The 19241-nt window shown below is 34.1% G+C and overlaps 1 protein-coding gene across 1 annotated transcript; it reads left to right on the forward strand.

Annotated features, from left to right (window-relative positions):
• Positions 1 to 3002: 3002 nt before the first annotated feature.
• On the forward strand, positions 3003 to 4924 carry LOC130647367 (orexin receptor type 2-like). The gene has a single exon (XM_057453200.1). It carries the CDS (start codon positions 3128 to 3130, stop codon positions 4079 to 4081), a length of 954 nt encoding a protein of 317 aa, XP_057309183.1. The 5' UTR covers positions 3003 to 3127; the 3' UTR covers positions 4082 to 4924.
• Positions 4925 to 19241: the final 14317 nt, after the last annotated feature.

Raw genomic sequence — 19241 nt, forward strand, 5'->3', positions numbered from 1 at the left:
TTAATAATAAGCCATCACCTACATCATCATTTCTGGATCCAAATAAAGTTGTTAAAAATCTTTCATTTGGGGACTGAATATAACCTATTTCATTGTGCAACATTTGTACATCGAAGTGGTTATCAGCAAAATCAATAACAGTAGGGAGTTCAGGAATGGAAAGTGGTCCTGTGACATTTAGTATACAATATATTTCATTACCTTTGGTTAGAATAAGATCTAAATCATGTGCGGTCCATAAAGCAACACGGCGATGTGTACTTAAAGCTATAGAAAACAAACGATTACATAAGCACTGCAAACCAGCAGAAATTCCGAACTTTACGTCACCCTGATGAGAAAATGCCTTGACAGTTTTTAAAACATTGTATGTTCCAGGACCAGGGTTACTCTCAACATCACCTGCTTGGGCAAGCAAGAGGAGTTTGATCTTGCACAATGTAATCATCAAAATGATTGCAAGGCCTAATAGTTGTACTACCACGTCCCGAAAGCCATACTTTTGCACAAGTTCACCAGCATTTTGCGCAATCTTTTTCATCCGACTAGCATTTTTGCATGTACCATAAAAGGCACCAATTGCAGATCTGTAGGCTTCTATTGATGTCATATTTGTGTACAGTACACCTAGCCTAGAGAGAGCAGCCAGAGTAGGTAGTAGGGTGGTGGTAAAGAGAATGTGCGCTAAGTGTAGCGTGAAGCTTGCAGTAGATAAGATGCTATGTGTAGCTTTATTCGATAAAATAATTTAATAAAATTTCGATTAACAATGATTGACAATGATTAAGAACCACAATTTGTGGTTTGATTTTAAGCCACTGTATTAGTGGAGTTTGATTTCAAGTCGCGTTTCAAGCGACGTTTCCCTCAATCCGGGCAAGTGACGTTTCTCGTATTGCCAAGAAGGGGCAAAATAATAAGTAATAAAGTGATGAAAATGATAATAAAAAATAATGATGAGTAAAATTGAAAGCAAATTTAAAAATACACTTTCACTTCTTCTATTTTCCTCAGCGACTTCAACAGCCAAACTCGAAAAACTAATATGGCGGTCTCTACTGTATTTTACGTGTTTTTGGGCCGTTTATCAAAGAGTCTAGGAAATGTTCGAGTTACAAAACCGGGAAGTTAGGAAGTTGCGAGTTGGGGAGTTAGGGAGTTACAAATTTCTACGGTAAACCGAGTTACATGTCCGGCGAAAACTTGAGGTCAATATTTTACCGTATCAGCTATTAGCAAATACTCAGGCTTGGGTGGAAAACAAAGAAATAGAATCTTAAAAGATCATTAGAAACGAAATGCGGACCCTTGTGAAAGTGGCCAGTGAGAAATGACGCCGCTGTCCCAATGAAATACAAAGAAATTTAATGATTGAAAAACCATTGAAATAAAAGCGAACCCCTGCGAAAGCGGTCAGTTAGAACCAACTAAATATTTATGAAAAAAATCTGAGATTCGGTAAGTCGAGTTTATATCGCTGCGCTTTTCGTTTTTGAGATATTTTTCCGGTGTTTCGGCGACGGAGAATTTACAAAAATTAAAATGGTAGACTTAACTCCCCAACTCCCTTTCCGTAACTCCCCAACTTACTGAATTTGTAACTCCCCGATTACCGGTACTCTTTAATGAAATATTATCCGATATTTGTTTTCGCCCTATGAGCGAAAGCTACTCTGGAAATGCTCTTCGTCATCCCACATTCATCTCGCCCCAATTCAAGAAAATGACTGCTTTTCTGATGAATGTGTAGATTCTTTTTGGCATAAGGGTTTACAATGATATAATTCATCTTTATTCGAGTTTTGCACACATTTCAGAGAAATCCGGGTTTCCTGATGAAATGACGAGAGAAATATTTCCGGGCCGATGTTTTAAAATCGACAACTTGAGATATGGCTTTTTTCCTGTAGATTTTTACAGTATTTTTACACTATAACCGAAAACTCGATTTTTTTTTCAAGTTTACCCATTCAGTTGTATAACATTTTCCAGATCCATTTAATTTTAGAATCATTCCGCCCGCGCTGCTATCGATCTTCGATTAATCGATCTGCTCACAAAATGAGCAAGGTTGTGAAATTGGTTGATGCAAATAATGTACAAAAAATAGGATTGATGGCGTGAAAAGACATCTCAACAGAAAGATAAAAATAAAAGTGAAAACGAAAATAATGAAGAAAAAATCCACTGATTTTACCAGGGTTCGAACTCGTACTACCATGGTCAGAAGACAAACACGCTACCACTGCGCCACATACACTGACCAGTTGAGACTATTTTCAAATATATTTCAAAAATATTCTATGTTATAACAGCGAATTGCTCTACTAGAGTACAGAAGACGCAGGCGCTGCATAAACTATCTCGCTATTAAAAATGCACAACTATGAAACATCCACAATGCGGCCCAATTCTACAATTTCTGCTAACAAAAATACAGCCTATCATTCATGGTTATCGCGCGATTGAAACGTTTATGGTCTTAAACGGCATTTAGGTGACAAAATTTTGATGTCACCATCATGTTCAGCATACTTTTTTTGTTAACTGTGCCAAATTTTGTCGAAAATAAAGTAGTTTTAATTTCGGACCAATTTTGGCCTAAAATGACATTTAGGTGACAAAAAAATCAAAATTTTGATGTCACCACCATGTTCGGCATACCAGTTACGAGTTGGAAACCTATCCTCGTGGGCGAGATAGTAAAAAGAAAAAAAAAAGTAAAAATAGTTACCAAGATGAGATTCGAACACACGACTACTCCCGTGTCGGTGCTCAGAGAGCCAAAAATTTCCATTTTGGGACGGACAGCTGCATTTGAATACCCTAGCATCTGCGAGCTAGTGTAATTATAAAATTATAAATTTTTTCGCTTTGTCGAAAGAAAAGATTTTATTGAATGTTATCCATTCTTAACATTTTTAAAACAATTTATTTTCTCAACCTCTTTCAAAGAAGCCAAAGCCAATGGATTTTTGAGTTAGCAGTCACCCAATAACAAGCGACAAATTAATTGAATAAATATTTTCATATAAATTTGAGTTATGGCCATATGTAAAGTTTGTAAACACAGACACACGTATATCTTATAAAAATTAACTTATGTTATCAGTTTTATGATCTCGAAATGGGAAACAACACGAATATAACTTTGGGTTTGCCAAAAGAGAATTTTTTATTTCGAAAAACATCCCTATGTTTTGTTTTAATTACAAGTGTATTTGGAAACGTGCTTTTGCTCGCATTATTGATCCGAATACGAGGTTTTCGACTGCTTGTTAGCAAGTTAGTTCTGAATATGACACTGTGCAATCTTTTACTTGTAATAATATGGATACCAGTGGATCTCCACCTTTTATTTAATTCATCGAATAAATTTCCTTTGGCTAGTTTTGGCTGTAAAACGTTACCGGCAATCGCAACCTGCTGTTATACTGCATCAATATTTACCTTAGTGGCAATTGCCTTTGAAAGATGGTATGCAATCACCAGACCATTTAAAGCTGCAATGGGTAAAGCAAGAGTTCAGTCTACATTTCTATGGATTTACTTTGTCACCTTCCCCTGTGTGTATCCCGTCTTTCATGCTTCATCGCTGGCAACAAATGGTGAATGTTACGAGAACATGTCTTTGAAATATCGACAAATGTACACTCTCTGCTTGTTCGGTGTGCAATATATTTTTCCAGTTCTGATCATGACCTTTTTGTATACTATGTCCTGGAAGAAACATTTTTCTTCGCGAAAAGTATTTCCAAGACTAGAAGCAGGTAGCAGTTCAGTATCGGAGGGCAATGCAAAAAATTCCAACTATCTTATGCATCGTAGGTTAAAGCAGAACTTCGAACTTTTAAAAACATTTACTGCCATTGTTGTCATTTTTATTATCACTGCGCTCCCTATTCAAGTGTTATGGATTTTAGTCGACTTCACAAACCATAGTTGGCCAATGATGTTGAGCGATATGATTAGTATTACGAAATACGCTAACTGTGTTGTGAATCCCTGGTTGTACGGACGTCTAAATAAAAATTTTAGGAAGGACTTTAAGCAGTTAATTTTAAATCACCGGCGTACTTAGATTTGTGAATAGCAACTGTTCAGATGGCTGTGATTGTTATTTTGTTATGTGATTTTTGGACATTATAAAAATCAATAGTCTGAGTCTAAAGAAGAAACGATATTGTTTCCTTAGAAAGTGAATCCGTTGTGAAGTAATTATTTTGTCGTTGTATGTGTATATTTTTCATTCATGAAAAAAAAATGCTATAAGCAATATAAGGATGGAGAGAAGAAAAATAATTTCTTATTAAAAAGGGCAAAATAATCTTCCTTTAAATTTTGTCGATATTTACTTGATTGCAATTCTTTATTACTCTAAATTAGTAATATTAGTCATTATACCGTGAAAAAACCCACAAATTCGCCCGTCGCTGCTTAAACCTACCATCTTCGCCTCATAAACAGACAGACGTATAAAGAATTTTTAACAGGGTAAATAAAATTTTAGCTATGTCTTGAAAGCCATTAGTGCATTTGTCAGAAAATATATTAATAAGAAAATATTATCGCCGGGCAGCTGTATCGCGTTGTGTTTACCCATAGCACTTTTTAAGTATCAATGTCAAATTTTTTCTTTGACACTATGTCTCCAGCTATTAATGTTAATAATACAGGAGCGTAACTATTTTAATATTTCAAATCTGTTACTTCGTTGACAAGACTTCCAAAGTATTTTGTAATTCTCCAAAAGTTAAATAGGTCGTTATTTAACAACCGTAAAATACGATATTTCAACAGAAGGGTTCAGAATGCACATTTGACTCTAACCCACTACCACATTATTCGGTCTTAGGTAATTTATATTTTTTACGCAAGCATGTTGTACATACCAGGAATGTAATACTTATTATTTTTAATATAATATTTATGGTTGGACAAATAAAGTCTAGTAAGTTCATTATTATTACACACAAAACCCTTAGAGTATATACCCAACTTCGATTTAAATAAAAAACAAGCTACAACAAAAGAAATAAACCATGTAAAAGCAGCGCGATTATATATGACAGTAAACGGTGCAGCTAGCTACTAACTGAGTTCGTTCACCGTAAATTATAAGTACTATTTAAAAACTTTGTTTCAGTCAAATGTCACTATGTAGCTGGAGTTAAAAAATTATTGAAAATGAGATGGTGTGTGATACTTGCGATAATCTTCGACGAGTGGCTTATAGGACAAAAATATTAAAGTGCCCCCTTATAGGCTGATAAGACGATTTAAAATAGGGGAAAGAAAGTTTCCCTCCCGCCACCATACCATGCTTACACGAGAAGATTAATGCAGCTGCAATAGATAGCTAGACGGCTGACTGGCTTCCCATAGCTACCAGCCAGATACGCTAGCTCCTAGCATTTATTTCATTCTTTGCTGGAAAAAAAGGTTAGGCATTTGGAATCTAAAAACAAATCCTTTATATTTGTTCTAAGATCAATTTGCTTAGGTTTTGTTTTGTTGTTTCTTTTTTTTAAGGAAATGTAGCTATTGATAGAGTATATATGTATGTGAAGAACGTACAACATAGTAATCTTAGCTATACTTCAAATACACCAACTTTGGTGAAGGAGAACATAAACTTTCGCCAACAACCCATAGTAAAAGCTTTGTGAACAGAAGGTGCACGTCACAAAAATCTGGTGCTATGGTCATATGAGCACCATAAATAAGGTTGGTCGGTCAACGAGTAAAGATTCAAACATTTGACAATTTTATTCTTTTTAGGTTAAAGTTTCAGCCATCTCAGTGAAAGTGCCGACAATCTCCGAATTTAGCAAAAACATGCCGCAAGTGTTTCTTGGAGGAGGGATATACACCAACGCTTTTAAAAGTGCATATATCTTTAATATTCGTTAGAGCTTACAAACCCAATTTTTATATCGGTCGGTTGACTCTAACCCCAGATATTTATAATGTCTGCCTACACATTTGCAAGTTGTTTCTCCTGGAAAATTGTATTGGTGTTAAAAAGACTTTAAACGTGACTTTACTCACCTTTGCGTATTTTAAAATATTTCTGTTCGATTTAATTCTTGAAGAACGAGGTTGTTTTCTGTGACTGTTTTTTAAACCTTCTCGTATTTTATACAGTCCTCTGAATAATCGTGGCCAAAACAATCGATCAACAAACTCACGAATCAACAAATCAACAAAAGTTCCTCTTTAAGAAGTCAAGGTTTGAACTCCAAGATTTATTTTTTTATTATCAAAGCAAAAAATTAAAACTTTTTTTTTTGTGCGAACATTAAAGCTAAATGTCCACTGAAGGAAATTTGCGCTGTTGCAATTGATCATCGCTAAGAAAAATTAATTCTTATTCTTGTGGACACATTTTTGGAATCAAAAGTACCTGCTTATCGTTAAATTCTGTCAAATATTTTATACGATAGGAAATGAAAAATCTTTCTTTTAATAAAATTAGTCGTCGCAAAAATATTTTCACATAAAAAAACCCTGACAACACAGATTACATTTAAATTCGTCTTTTTTTTTAAAGATTAACCCGTGCAAAACAGTTTATAATAGCAGGGGAAAAAAGTTGGAAGTGAGAGAATGAGAAAAAAAATGAATGAAAATTTCAATTAAGATAATAATAAAGGTTTGCTTTAGAAAATGTTCTTGTTTTTACGACAAAGCAGACTTAAGTACACGCTTGTTTATAACAACCGTTAAAGTTTGACCTTAGACCGACTGTTCCTATCTTTCGCGCATTTTTCAGCCTGATTTGTTTTTAACAGTGAGAATACAACAATAACATACGAACTTTTTGTTACCGCGTGTGTAACTTGAAAAATCTCTGCTTTAGTCTAAGCGCGCAAGCGCTAACAAAATGGCTCGCTCTTCATTTTGTTTTTCTTTTTATTACTATTACGCTGAAGAATGCTGGGAAAAGAAGAGCACCTAAACAAAAACAATTTATAGGTTTGTATCAAAAAAGCGTGTACTTATTTTATAAGAACATGATGGCTAAAAATTCTAAATCGGAAAAGTTATACGATATAATCATTTATATCGTCCTTAGAAGCCTTTTATACAAGTTGCTTTTCTTTAGTAACAGCAGTCAACCCGGTCACAGGTTTTTTTTACTTTTTATTGGTGGTGGTACGTGAGTGTGACGTGAAGTTTTTACTCCTATCGGCACAGGTATGCTAAAGTATCTTCGTAGATCCAACTGTACATGATTGAATATTTTATGGTAAGCTTGCATCCACTTTGGTTGGCATATAGCTTGACAAACATAACACAAGCCATACCTTGTCTTTGAGATAGACATCGGATTCGCTTATTGTAACCAATTGTGCGTTAGCATCCGAATTCAAAAACACATGACAGCCAAGCTATGTTAAATCGCTATATATATACCATTGCATGTGATTTCTCGATCGAGATAGTTAATAATAACGGAAAAAATAACGCCTCATTCACTAGATCCCTGGTTGTACATAACTGACTAATTAATAAAAGAATATTTAGCTAGCTACATATACAGTCGGAGGAAAACTGTTACCTAAACGCAAAACTTCCAACTCTTTTTGTTCGATCGGAAAATTGCTGTTAAGAGAATGTGCTGATGCAAAAAATATGAGGTTGGATAAATGTTCGAATATGCTGACAAAGAAGACATTTTCTAACGAATCGTCACTTCAAACGGTATACCACAATTGCAGGATCCCGCATTGATCTTCTCTGACTGGTATATACAATGAGTTAAACGATATAATAAACTTACTTCTTAATCCTTTTTCTTCATCAGTTTATCCTTTTTCTTCATCAGTTTTTTTCAAAAAATGGCTAAAAACTTTGCACGTCGAGAAGATAAGGTGTTAATTGTTCAATACATGTTTTTGTATTTACAAGTAAAAGCGCAAATTTGGACCTTTTTATACGTAAAAAAAGTGGTCTCTCAAGGAAAAAATCGATTTCATGACAAATTATGACATGGATAAATGAAATCAAATTAATGACAAAAAAACATAAACCCCATGAATGCTTTAATGTGAAACTTTTAACCACAATAAAAACAATACATTTCCATCCAGTATTGGACATGAGAGAAAAAACATTTTGTTGATAAAGAATGTATTACACCACAACAAGCTGTTCGCAATACTTTAAATACTACTCCAAATACTACCCCCAGTTTTCAATATAAATAATACAATAAAAACAACATTACAAAATGTGTCAAATACAACTCCAAAATTTGAACAAAGCACTTTCTCACATGAAAGTGGGATAAAATTTATGACACGCCATTCACAAAAGTTCTGACCAAAATGCCAAATGCAAAATTGAAGGAGAAGGAAAGCGAAACCAAAAAAAAAGAAAATATTGGAAAATCTTGGCAAAAGGAAAGCATGGATGCTGAGAGATTTCTTGGTAAGCGTCAGTCGAAATCGTGCTATGCCAAAAGTCGGGCTAGCCTACAGTTTGAGAAAAAATAATCAGCTAGAACCTAAAAAAAAAATAATCAGCTAGAACCTTAGAAACGGTAACTTTAAATCATAGTCACAAGAAAAAGAATAGTCTGGTAACTCCGGTGCGTATAAGCCGATCTCCGCATTTTATGTTGTGTTCTCCGATTTTTTAGTGCTCAGTCCACTTTTAGATGCATGAAATGTAAACAGCGCGAAAATTTGAACCATTTTAATAGCGTTTAGTATTGTGTAAATCTTTAAAATGCCTGGTGCTAATTGCTCGATTTTTAATGGTAATGTATCTAGAGGCACCGCAGGTGTCTCTATATTTGGAATTCCTAAAGGAAACGATGAGTTTAGCGTTGCTTGACGAGAGAAGCTGGTGAATGTTATAACAAGAGATCGTGTCATTGACAAGTCCTTAAGATCGCAGATCGAAAAACGTTGCTTACATGTATGTCAACTTCATTTCCCACAGGAAGCAATCCTCAGGCGTCAGTTCAAGTAGCATATTTTTGTGATTATTCCTCATATTTAACTCAACGTGATAGCTATAATGTAAACATATCTTTTATTCCAGATGACACAAGAACTACCTTAATACCTGGATCCGTCCTAACAATAAACTTGCCACAGAAAAGTTTTCCAACTTCAAGGTAGCTATACACAGTTTTTTATAATAAACCTAAGCATTTGGTTGAGCTTAATATTTCTTAAAATTTTGATAATTTGAGCCTTAAATGTTTCTTAAATTTTCCTTGTTTGACTCTGAAAAATATTTTATTCAAAATATTTTTTTCTAGCACTGTAACAAAGGAAAGACCATCAGCCTGCAGCATATCAAATAAAAGACAAAATGCACCCCCAATCATTGTTAAAGAAACCTCTAAGTGCCACAACTTTGACAACTTTATCTCAAGAATAAAGACCTTGCAGCTACCTAAGGATTGGGTAATAAGTGAAAATGACAATGGGGTAGCAATATCACAAAATACTAATTGTAAAATGATACCAAACATTAAAATACATGTAACAAAATGTTTATCACTTACAATACGAGCTTTGGCTTGGTGTTTGCCAGAACATCACGAAATCTACAAAACATATAATCGTTCCATGTATAACATAACTCTGTCCCAACTTATTTCAGTCATATCACGGTATCAGTTGTGTAATGGTATAATTGATCCATCTCTACACAATAGCACTTATTTAATAAAACACTCTGTACCGAAGACATATATACCAAGTCCGCCTACACATCCTTTATATCTTGATTTATACCACAGGTCGTGTGATTGTTTTCTTTTATTGTTGGTTCAAAAAATTTGTTCTAATTGTCTCAAAGCCTCATCAAAGGCGAAAGAGCATTTGAGTCATCAACAATGCCAAACCTAAGGCTCCTATATCCAAAACATCAGGGGCAAGAATTAAATTGACATTACAGAACTACGGGATTGAAAATAAGCAATTGAAACGAATTTCAAATATTGCGGGAAGAAATTGCAACTACTGCTTTAACAATTCCCTTCGATTTGAACAACGACTTTATGTCAATAATGTCAACCGCCGATCACAGTAAAATGCCACCATACATGAAATTTTTTGGGAGGAACAGCAGAGATATTTATCAACTTCAAAGCATCGAAAACGATATCATCCAATGATAATTAAATATTGTCTCTCGCTTGCAGGAAAGTCTCCAGTAGCCTACGATGACATGCGGTACAACGAGCAGACAGGGACAGGTTTTGTAGTGCTTCCTAGTCGAATCGCCTAGTCCTAGGCGATTATAAAAACTACATATGTCCTCAGCTTGGGTTTAAAAAGGACATTGTCTTGGAACTGAAAAATAAAGTTGCTAACTTCAGTGACATTGAGAAAATGGTTGTTCTTTTATTTGATGAGACGAAAGTGCAGGAAAATCTTGTGTGGGACAAACATACTGGCGAGTTAATTGGATTTGTAGATCTTGGAGATATCGACATAAATTATGCAACATTAGACAAACCGAATTAACTGGCTACACATGTCCTTGCCTTTATGTTACGCAGCATTTCAAATCCCTTAAAATATAGCTTAGCAGATTTCTCAACAACTAGTGCTACTTCGTATCAAATTTTTTCCTCTGTTTTGGAAGGCTGTCAGTATATGAGAACTTCAATGTGATCTTAAAGTAGTTGCTGTTACTTGTGATGGTGCATCCACTAATCGTAAAGTTTTCAGAATGCATTTTGACATGACTTCACAAGAAGACATTAATCCTAATGTTGATGTAACATACCGAACATCCAATTTATTCAGTCCTGATAAACGTTTTATCTACTTTATATCAGACCCACCTCATATGATCAAAACAGCTCGTAATTGTTTATCATAACCACTCAGGTAACAGATTATCTGGGTTTTTTTATCTGTGTTATTGCTGGAAGGTTTGTTAAGTGACATTACATCATTTTCAACTTTACCACCAGATAAATGTGCCAACACATGGTTAGCAAGCAAGTTTTTTGTCAAGTTAGGACCAAAAGGATTTGCTGCTTCAGATATGGCTTTGTAAAACTTTAGATAAAAGTCCTCAGCATCTCCGTTATAGGCATCGATGACATGTCTGATTAACTGATACATTGGAAGAACAGCATTCTAAACCTTGCTTGTTTGTTTTTATTTGGTCCATATTTATAAGTTTTGTTACAAAACCTTTATCAGCCTCATTGAAATTGCTTAAATTCATGAACCTAGAAAATATAGCTAATACTAAACCACTCTTTATGTCTATACCTAAGTATATAGGTATATAAATTTGTGATATGGCAAATTTGTGAGAGCTTTCTTCATATAAAAGTCAATGCTAGAAAAGCGCAATACAGTTTACATTTTAGTGCCTCACTTATATATACTTATATGTATATTCTTGGAACTGGTTAGTATATCAAATAACCTCATTATATTTACTTACTTTATACACAAGTTTTAATGCTTATGTTTTTACGAGATTCTTGCGCATGCCTGAAAAGAATCTAAAGAATTACAGGCTAAAAAATGTAGACCTTAGGTGAAGTAAGACAAATTATGGTTAAAAACTTTTGTACTGTTGCTACTAGCAATTTTTTACTGATATGTCTTCTAAATCTTGACTACATGCAAGCTATATACATATTTTAATTTCAAGTTCAAAAGATGCTTCTACTTAAAAATAAAGTTTGGAATGGACTGGTACACAGCTTACTGTCTGCATTATTTTGCCTGTAGATTTGCGTAAAAGGTTTTCAGATTATAAACAACACACGTCACAAAGAAAGACAGCTGCAAGGTTTTTAGCCAATAAAATGTTTCTTAAAAATGTGACAGATAATTTAGCTAAATACTCACATAAGATTTAAAGAGAACACAGCCAGCTTGTTACTAATATATTTTTAAAAATAGACTCAAACATTGAAAAACAACATTATTGAGTTTTGTACCTAAGTAGGGTAATAAATTTAACAACATCGATTAACTACTAGCTATTAATTAAAATGTTTACGTAATTTGGACGATATAGGCTAGCTAGCTAACAACCAGTTCTGCAGGAAAAAACAAACACCTCTTTGCTTTATATTATATAGAACTAAAAATGGTATCTCTTTCCAAAATGTTTCTCAAACGAGCCTCCCTAAAGTTAATGCAAAACCTTAGCTTGTCTTTTTATCTATTCCACACACCGCCATATTTTTTGTATTCTTGTTTACATAAACATCCCGCGCAGAGCGGGAATAAATTTTTGCAGGACAATAACTTTTTTTATAAATTATTTTTCGGGTATAATTATCATAAATTCTAAGTGATCATGTGACCAACCTGTTCCCGGGATTTTTAGCCGCTTTCAACTTCATCAACAAGGCAAAATGCCCTGGGAACAAGGTTGTAAAAGTTCCACTAGGTAAAAACAAGTCGACTAAAAAAGGATCAGTATATGGAGTACTTGCAGAAAATTCATTCACGTTTTACAGACTAAATTTTGAAATCTTTCACCTAAAAAAAGGTGTGTGTGAAATCTTTCACTAAAAAAAATGTGTGTGAGTGTGTGTGTGTGTGTGTGTTTGTGTGTGTTGAGGATATCTTTTTATAATGTCTTTATTCTGTAATACAACTATCCCGGCCGTATTGATCCACGCACAATGTACCATACCACGGTTTTATTTTAGCAAGGATCTCAAGAAATTTTATCTCTACGCCATCAATTACTACATCATCATCGTGTTTTTGGAAAGAGTTTTGGAATAAATACAATATGGGATCCATTTTCATTTTAATAGGTAAAGGTGCAACAAAGTCTTGTTCTGCCCATGATTCTAAATCATTGGTAGGCTTTGATCCGTATGAGATTACTTCTTCTCGCGAAAATTGACTTAAAGAGTTATCTAAGTCTGAATCTTGAAACTGACTACAAGCTGTACTCTCCCTGTTAAATGAGGCAACCAGATTGGCGCCCATCCGTTCTCGATTGCATTCGTCAATGGCTTTAAGTGTGTTCTCGGTATGTTCTTGCGTTGTGTACCTTCTTTGAATAGCAAGTCGCGATCCCATTGTTGCATGTGTTAAAAAGTGCGTACCAAATTCATTTATAAAAGCATGGAAAATCCTTTTAGCTTCACCGTCCTCCATGGTCACTATAGTATTCAAGTCTTTCAAAGCTTTTCGAAAGGTTTCAGTAAATCTAGGTGGGTTTAGATAAGAAATTTGTAAAACGTATTCTGCACACGTGGCATCGTTGATAGTGACAACACCCATTTGCTTCGCAAAATACTCAGCATTCGCTTGAGTGGCTTTACTTTGACTTGATGAGCTTTTGTACAGTTCGTTGATCGTTGTGGAAAGTTCAACTCCTTCTAATTCTCCACTGATATCGATTGGGGGGTTTGTTTGAAACGATGTTTCTGTTTTTTCAGATTTGATCATTTGTCGTCTATATTCCTTAACGTTTGTAACAACGTTAATTTTCGTCGACATATCGCATTTTCTTACTTGACGAACTGTAATTCCACTATGTAAAGCGTATCTTGAGTCGCTGTCCTGCACTACTGGAGAAAAAATATATGCTGTTTCAAATCCTGGATCTTGTTCTACTTCAGTGCTATACGGGTTTCCTTTCAAAATATTATATCCAGTCATTGCAGCGACGATATTTGAATAGGGCTCGTGTCCAGGGTCGCAGAACTCGCCAATGCAATCATTCAACGTTGTTTTGGTAAGACGGGAATCACTGTTAGTTGATCGAACGGATGATAATAGCGTTGTTTTTAACTTGTGAAGCATTTCTTTATGGCGAATTTCATCATATGGGGAGCATAAAATCAACATTGCGAATCCCAGAAAATACAATTTAAATATTAAAATCTTCATCTTGAGAAAAAGCACCTACAAAAATAAGAGCAAGATAGATTTTAATCACGAAAGAGCTAAGGAGATTTCTTAAAATTTCATGGACGAAAATATAACACGGTAAAATCGTCGAGGAAGTAAATTACAGAAAGATAATCCACATCGTCGAGGAAGTAAATTACAGAAAGATAATCCACATAAGATAACATAACACAAAAAGATATCTACATGGTGTTTTAACTGGAGGCCTGTTTATAATAAAAATGTATAAAAAATAATAGGAACTAAAATTATTTTTATTGACGAATTGAAGAAAAAAAATGTTAGGGTAATGACCGGCTTGTGGAAATTAAGATGTGATTAACTTTAAGAGAAATATTGATTGAAAAGGTTTTAGCGTAAATAACATTTCCACCCACAAAATTTTTAGAAATCAGTTTTGCTGAAAAGAGTTAGAAAAGAGTTTTAGAAAAGAGTTTTGCTGTTATTTAATACCTCCCTGCCTGTTATGCATCTACAAGCGATAGTCAAAACGAAAAAAGCATCTTAAACCTGAACATGCAAAAACGCATTAGATATTGTAAATGGTTTTAACATCTTAAACAAAACTGACGTAAAAACTATATATAAAGCAGACAAACAAAATAAACAAAAGAACAAAGCTAAAGACAAATAAACATATAAACATTTTAAATTGAATCTAAGTCATTGTAAAATATTAAAATATTTACCAGTTCTAATCTGTAAAGGCCTGAAAAACTGGTTAACAGATTGATAAATTTATTATGTTACGCCTTATTGGGTACGTACATCAAGAAGAACTCAACTTGCGTAAACAAATATATGCTCCATTGCACAGCATGCAAGACATAAATAAATTCGCTAAAAATTAAAAAAAAAGAAAAAGAGCGACGCGCACTAGTAAACACAGATGGTATATAAACGTTGTTCGAAGTTAGAAGTAAACAAAGAGATATGCTTCATTAAATAAGTACAGAAAATAACTACAGAAAAATATCAGACTGAGATTTCGAAATAAAAACAATGGGTCTTTTACAATAGAAAAATAAGTGGTCAACACCAAATTAGCAGACACTCTAATTAGCAAACGATATTTTTTTGCACCAAAGAGCAAATATGGCTTTTTTTCTCTCCAATTAGCGGACAGTCCAAAAAAATCAAAAGCGAGCAAAGAAAAACAGACAAAACTGAATAGTTCAGATCAAAGTAAGCTTCCTAAAAAATACGTAGATGAATATATTCAAAAAGAGTCTGGAAATATAGAAGAGATTTCATCTGATGACGATGACGAAGATGGTGATAATTCTGTGATTGAAAAAAAATCTTGACCAGCTTATAGAGCTAAACGATCTCAACAGAGAGGAAAGAGAAACTCTTTCCTCCATTAAGGAGAGACTAGAGACCGTCAAGATAAGTAGCAGAAAACAACAGAAAAACAATTAATTAAAGACCTTTAAAGATACAATCTTTAATCATTTATCATTTGTTAAAATTTGTTTCAAAGGCGTTAAAGATTTTCGTTATCATTATGTTAATATTATATTATCATTTGTTATTTTTTCTTTGTGATACAAAAATCGGCTTTATTTTCTAATTTGCGGCTTAAAATGTAAAACTTTCCAAAAACGGACACTTCCAATTAGCGGGCACTTTGGTCATACATCGATGATGTTCGCTAATTAAAGAGTATACTGTATTCTTAAAAAAAAGCGTGTAAATACAGAAAGCAAACAACCATCCGTATTAGACAAAAATGATTCTTCATATCTAATTACAGTGTACTCCTTATAACTCGAACCCCTATAACTCGAATCTCTCCTTAACTCAAACGTTTTTGTTGGTCTCTTCGGGTATTTCCTTTCTATAACTCGAACTTCGCAACATGTATCTAGAACTTTATATGACACAAGCAGCTTTTTGCATTGTTTTAGCTCTGTAAACGTAAATAGAGTCTTACTGATTTATGTTTCATACCTACATGTGTGTGGAGTCTTAAATGATCCGACTGTCATTCGAACAAAACGTAAACACGATTCTTTGATGTTGAAGTTTTACAATCAGGGCGTCTGTTGCTGGGACAAAATGTAAAGCAGAAAACAAGTCCTGCAAAATAAACAACAAGCGTTAAAGGAACTGCTCCAAAAGATATTGCTGCCCGATGATGATAAAGAAAATAACGACGAAGAATATGACGATATAGTAACCAAACCAACGAACGAAGAAGTGCGGAAAACTATAAGTGTTCTTAAAGATTTCGGCCTCTTTTCTTAAATCAAACCGTTAAAAAAGATGTCCTTTATACAAGAAAGAAAATTTTAATTTCAAATTTCTTTTCTTCCCAAGAATAAATCGTTGCGATAAAATAATTTTCATTTTTTATTTTTTCAGTCTGTTCTTACCCTACAACGTCGAGATTTTATAATGTACAAAGAGATATTCCGTCCCCATTTCATATAAGAAATTTACTCATAATCGGCCATTTTTACAAAATTTATACAAAAACTTGGAAAAACTCCCAACTCTCTATTACACGAACCCCTCTAAACCTCGAACGGTTTCCGATTCCCCGTGGCTGTTCGAGTTTTAGGGAGTCCACTGTATGATCTAATTAAAAGTATAAAAAAAGATCTTCCTGTATCGTCAATGATTAAATTACAGTTAGCTCCTGGTAACTATCGTTTCTCTCCTGAGGCTATTTTTTACTCCGGGAAAAGACAGGTAAATGTCAGATTTTTGTTTTAGTTTTTATTAACTCCTGTGTATAGATAGATAATGTTGACCTCATTTTAAAAAGATTCGTTTGACTCGAACATAATTACTTTTTGCTATGTTGCATGGCTGTGATACTTACTGAGTTTTTATATTTATCTATTCGCCACCTGTTTGCTAAATACTTAGGTCCTATACATCTTAGAGATTTAGTGGTTGGCTATTACTCGAAACTACCCGTAAAAATCCCTATGAAATCCTTCAATCAGGAGAATATAATAACTTTCGTTAGGATAATTCTTAGGACTAAAAACCTACAACAACAAATTTATTTCATTATGGAAAATCATTCTGAGAATTTTGGTCACGTGATTAAATCCAATTACCCGATTTTTTTAATATTACCCGAAAATCGGGAAAAAACGGATATTCGGGCAATTTTGGGCCGTTATTCATGAGAAATATGTAAAACTTGAAAATATGTTAAATAACCTTTATTTGAATGTTAGGAATTTCAAACAGAATTTAAAAATTCGCTGTAGAAAGTAAGTAATTGAATTTTAAGCAGATAGTGATATATTAGACAAATTCCAAGTTTCGATGATGTCACAGAAAAAAGTGCTAACATAAGCAAAAATTTATTGCTGCCATTTTGTTTCTTTCATTATGCATTAAAAGTGTGCTAAGTTTGATTCCATTTGGACACGCCTGTCAAAAGTTATGGAGGGGCGGAATCCTCCCTCCTGGCCATGATATGTTCGAAATACCCCGGACACCAGATAGGGTGAAGACGAATTATTTCCTCTTTTGGAGGTTCGAGTTACCAGGAGTTAAGTGTAATTTCAAAATAAAATATATAAAACGCCAAGAAAAGAAAACTACAATAAATTTTGTGTTGCACACTTCAGTTCTTCTTCCCAGATCTCTTTTCACGAACTTTCTTTTACTACTTTTTTATTTCTTTTTCCTTCTTAAACAAATTACAAAAATTTGAGTCAAGGAATTAGTATGCAGGTTATGACTAGAAAATAAGCTACTTGAAATTTGACTAAAACACGGTGGGCAAATAAGATGGTCAAAATGTGCAACTGCCGTATGTGGACGCAACGGACCAATACATTTTCAACTTGAACTTTCCGTTCATGAGTTAATACGTGAGGTAATAGCCAAGCGCTCTCCTCCTACTTTTCCTACATATCTAAAAATTTAATATAGATAACTTCAGGGGAGAAGCGCTGTCAAGGAAAAAGAAATGGCTACCGCCAAGACAGGAAGAGACAAGTTTCTGATGTTTAGCTAGCTGTTTGCATTTGGATTAATTCTAGTTGGAAATTTTATTTATGGTGGCTTTTTCAGATTATTATAAACATAGTATTGTTCATTGTAAAAAGTAGAGCTAATAGCTATCTATGATTAATGATGGGGGTAGCTTTTTACTTTCAGGCTACCTACCCACCCTAGTTACAAGATATATATTTTATGACAATGTTGTGTCTCTTGAACCTGTGTTAAGGTATATACAACAACTTAAATGTTAGGTGCCTGATCATGTAGCTAGCTATAACCTAGCATTTGTTTTGCAGAACTTTAAAGTGAATATCATCAAACTGGCTGTGCTCAATTTCGTTAATTCTTTTATTGAGTATGTATATACAATAGACCTGGAGAATAAGAGATCAAGACATAATTTTCAATATCAACTAGCTTCTTAATATAAATATAGACTCCAGTACAAAGATCTAAAACATATAACAAATATATAAACTTCTTTAAAACATCATCATATATACAGGTAAAAACTTTCATGAAATGAAAATGTAAACAAAAGAAGGGGGCGCTTAAAAAGAAAGCTCAAAAGTAAATCTATATAATAATACGCCAGTTCCGTGTGTCTGTAACAGGCAAAGTGGATATGTTCATTTTCCTTTGAAGTAACCGAAAAATGCATGTCTAATATGTTAAATTTTCTGACGTTACGACGCGACGTCAATAACGCTACTTTAACGTCAATATCCTATATTAAATTAATGAAGCCACAACAGTGCACTTAAAACTTTGAGGCCAAATAACTTGGAAACAAGGTGGTGACGTCAATGATTTTTCACCGCGTGGGTGACTAGGTACCACTAGGGACTAATTTGGGTAATTTTCCCCAACCTAGGTCCCCAAATCCGTTTCGGAATGGGCGGGTTGATGACGTCTTCGAAAAACCTTTAAACTCTAATATCTCTGCAACCATTTGTCAAAGACGCATGATCCAATACATTTTCTTGATCAGCGTTTCAAGATCTATACGATGAAGGCAACAGGTATACAAATTTCTAAAAAAAATTTTTATGTACATTATTTTAATGTACATTATTTTAACCAGCATTTCCACCTTTACACATAACAGACTAAGAATAAACAAATTTCGCGAATTTTTTTATCTGGACTGCACTGCTGACGTCAGCAACACATCTAACAAACTCTCTTTTTATTGACCTTTTGCCTAAGTGGATTTCTCCACGGGCTTTATAGACTAGTCTCTATAATAATAAGCCAGTTCCGTGTGTCTGTAACAGGCAAAGTGGATATCGTCATTTTCCCTTGATGTTGCCGAAAAAAATCTTTGATGTTGCCGAAAAAAAATATGTCTTCTTTGTCGTGAAAAGCCGCGAGTTTTGTGTGGTT

This window comes from Hydractinia symbiolongicarpus, chromosome 6 (assembly GCF_029227915.1).
Source record: "Hydractinia symbiolongicarpus strain clone_291-10 chromosome 6, HSymV2.1, whole genome shotgun sequence".
NCBI classification, from domain to species: Eukaryota; Metazoa; Cnidaria; class Hydrozoa; order Anthoathecata; family Hydractiniidae; genus Hydractinia; species Hydractinia symbiolongicarpus.

Excerpts from the sequence above, each read along its gene's own strand:
- LOC130647367 (XM_057453200.1), top strand. The coding sequence starts at position 3,128 with ATGGGAAACAACACGAATATAACTTTGGGTTTGCCAAAAGAGAATTTT.